The following is a 3,042-nucleotide window of genomic DNA, read 5'->3' on the forward strand; positions in this document are numbered from 1 at the left end:
TGCTGTGCGAAAATGCTCTGCTGGCAAAGGGATTACGGCCCTTTTTCCCTGCAGCTCATGTTTTTACACTCTTACAGGAGTGGCGCTGCTGGCAAATGCTCCTGAGAGACTGCCCGAACGGAAGAAGAGAACTCGAGATGGACCCAGTGATGGGAGGCCTGCTTTGCCGTCGATGGGGGCTGGGACTGTGAAGCCCACTTCCCGTGGTGCCAAGCACAGAGTCATGTCCCAAAGAGAGGAACAGCTGGCCATCCAGAGGGTTGGTAACTAGATGTTTAAAAGCCTGTTAAATTATCCTCGCTCTTTGTGCCTCCTCTGGTTTCCTGCTAATCCGTGAGAACTGGAAATAGCAGGACATACTGGGAACAGACCAGCTTTTCTGCTTCTTACCCTGAAATAGCAGAATGGGTTCGGGCAGAGGATGTGCTGCTTTTCCAACCAGCCATCAAGCTAACGCTGCAAGCATGCAGGCTTCTCAGCCTCACCTTGGAGCAGGGGTGCGGGAGACGGTAATGCAAGATCATCTTCGATCAGGTTGTGATAATGAGGCGTGCATTTGTATCTTTCTCTTGCTTGCAGGAGCGGATCAGTCAGGTCCTGAAGGATTTGGAAGAGGAGCGTGTACCAGTCGTGAAGCTGGGTGATGCCAGCATTGCAGCCCCCTTTACTTCCAAGCTCTCCTCCATTCAGTGCAGTAAGTGCATGGGGGGACCTGAACAGTTGGTGTGCATCTCCTTGTGCCCAGGTTTCCTGAGGGGAATAAGTCTAGATTCGAAAGCAGCCAAGAACAGAGAGCGTGGGGTGGTGAGAAATGCCCCCAAAACCTATGGCTTTGCCAGCTTTTTGTGCGCAGCTACCCTGTGGGGGTTTCTTGGATCAGGACGCAAGCAGGGAGCGGATAGCTTCCCTCTGTGCTGCTTCAGAAGAGGAGAGGACTGAGGGACAAAGCCCCGGAGCCTGTTCTGTTTTGTTTCCAAACGCTGCTTCCTCTTGCTCCTTAGTCTGCCACGTGATCAAGCAAGGTCGTTGCACGCTAGTGACAACACTCCAAATGTTCAAGATCCTTGCCCTGAACGCCCTGATCCTTGCTTACAGCCAGAGCGTCCTCTACTTGGAAGGGGTGAAGTTCAGTGATTTTCAGGCAACTCTGCAGGGTCTGCTGCTGGCCGGCTGCTTCCTTTTCATCTCCAGGTCGAAGGTATGGGGAGGGAAGTGCGTTGGGACAGTGGCTGTCAGTTGTATGAGGATCATGGAAGGAGTGCCTCTGTCCGAAAAAAGCTGTTCATTTTAATAAGTTAACAGTCCACAATGCTGGAGGGAGTCGCTTTTTTGTTCCCCTGCATTTGGGAGGCTCCTGAGGCCAGTGCTTGCTTAAGGGAGCATTGTGTGATTGCAGGCAGCTTTGTTCAGGTTACAGGAAGAGCAGGTGGAAGAGGTGGGAAGGGTCATGCAGATAAATGGCTCGGCTGAGGCTGTTACTTGCAGCAGCTAAGCTGTGGGTCTCATGTACGGGTGAAGTGGAATTCTTGCTGGCATTTCCTGAGAAACACCAATGAATTTTAGTTAGATTCTGCTGGAAAACTGCCTAGAGATGGTCAAAACCATTCAAGTCAACCCTGCTTGCTTTTTTCTCTCAGCCTTTGAAGACGCTTTCCAAGGAGCGCCCGCTGCCAAACATCTTTAACCTCTACACGGTTTTGACAGTGCTGCTGCAGTTCCTCGTGCACTTCCTCAGCCTTGTTTACCTGTACCGTGGTGCCCAGGCACGCAGCGATTCCAAGTGAGTGTCTGTTCCTCCAACACCGGAATGTTTCCTCCAATTGCTGCTAATCATGAGCGTGGAGAGAGGCCTCCCTCACCACAGTGCTCTTTCTGTGAATGCTTTATCGAGCACACCAAGCATGAGGACTTTAATGTGTCCAGAAAAAGCATTTCTGCGTTGTACATCGAGTGCGTCAGCAGGCAGCTCAGCGTGGCAAGGATGCGATGGAACTGGTGGGAGTGTGGTCTGTGATACGTTGCAGTCCCAGTGGTCTACTGTCCCCACGCTGGGAGGGGAAAGGGAAGTAGAAATAACACCAATGAGGTGGATTACTGGAAAGTTACGAAGAAAAACACAATTTTTTTTCCACTCGATTTTTATTTTGTGAAAAAGAACCCGATGAGTACCTGTGCTTGCAGCATCTGCAGCTCTGCTTTTACCTATGCAGGCACACCTGTTTGGGAACAAACTGGTTTTACCCAACAAAACTTAAATAAACTGGGGTCAGTGGGGCTATGCAAGGGAAGCTAAATGTTCCTGGTGATTCTGATTCTGGTCCACTGATCTCCAGCTTTGTTCCCTTTTAGACAGGAGGAGTTTGTGGACCTGTACAAGGAGTTTGAGCCCAGCCTTGTGAATAGCACTGTCTACATCATGTCGATGGCAATGCAAATGGCCACGTTTGCTATCAACTACAAGGCAAGTCATATTTAAGTCACATCTCCAGCAGCACCCGAGAAGCAATCTTGTAATTAGGGTGCAATAATTCAAAACAATGATGCTCTCGAATCACAAACTGTATTTTGTCACTGCTCTGCGGGGAAAAACTCCCTCTTTTTGCATCAAGTTGGAATGAGCCAAGTGTCCCAAACTGTCACGAATTGCTCCTCATCCCTTAGTCTGAAGGCGTACAGCCTCACCTCTGCCCCGTTTCTCCCTGCTGTGTTTCAGGGTCATCCTTTTATGGAGAGTCTACAGGAGAACAAGCCTTTACTGTGGAGCATCGTCCTTTCAGGACTTGCCATCGTGGGCCTTCTCACGGGCTCTTCACCAGAATTCAATGAACAGTTTGGCTTGGTAGAAATCCCTACTGAGGTGAGCAGGCAGCGTTTCTCTGTGCCTGAATTTTATGCTCAGTTTCCAGTGGGAGAGCAGGACTCGACCTGTCCTCGGGATCTCTGGAGCAATCTTGAGGTTTTTAGCAGAATGTCAGGCAGAAAATAACTCCCAGGAGCACTGCCTGCCTGAATAGTTTTACCTGAGGGTAGAGTAGCAATCCT

General features: G+C 50.0%; 1 protein-coding gene across 1 annotated transcript; it reads left to right on the plus strand.

The window, feature by feature from the left end:
- Nucleotides 1–77: 77 nt before the first annotated feature.
- LOC104627406 (manganese-transporting ATPase 13A1-like) lies at nt 78–2,905 on the plus strand (the record flags this gene model as incomplete). The annotated part of the gene is made up of 6 exons (XM_010295620.1): nt 78–259; nt 580–694; nt 1,002–1,198; nt 1,638–1,780; nt 2,350–2,461; nt 2,714–2,905. Coding segments are annotated over 6 exons (941 nt in total), but the record flags the coding sequence as incomplete, so codon positions are not given.
- Nucleotides 2,906–3,042: the final 137 nt, after the last annotated feature.

This window comes from Phaethon lepturus, unplaced genomic scaffold (assembly GCF_000687285.1).
Source record: "Phaethon lepturus isolate BGI_N335 unplaced genomic scaffold, ASM68728v1 C13873912, whole genome shotgun sequence".
Classification (NCBI taxonomy): Eukaryota; Metazoa; Chordata; class Aves; order Phaethontiformes; family Phaethontidae; genus Phaethon; species Phaethon lepturus.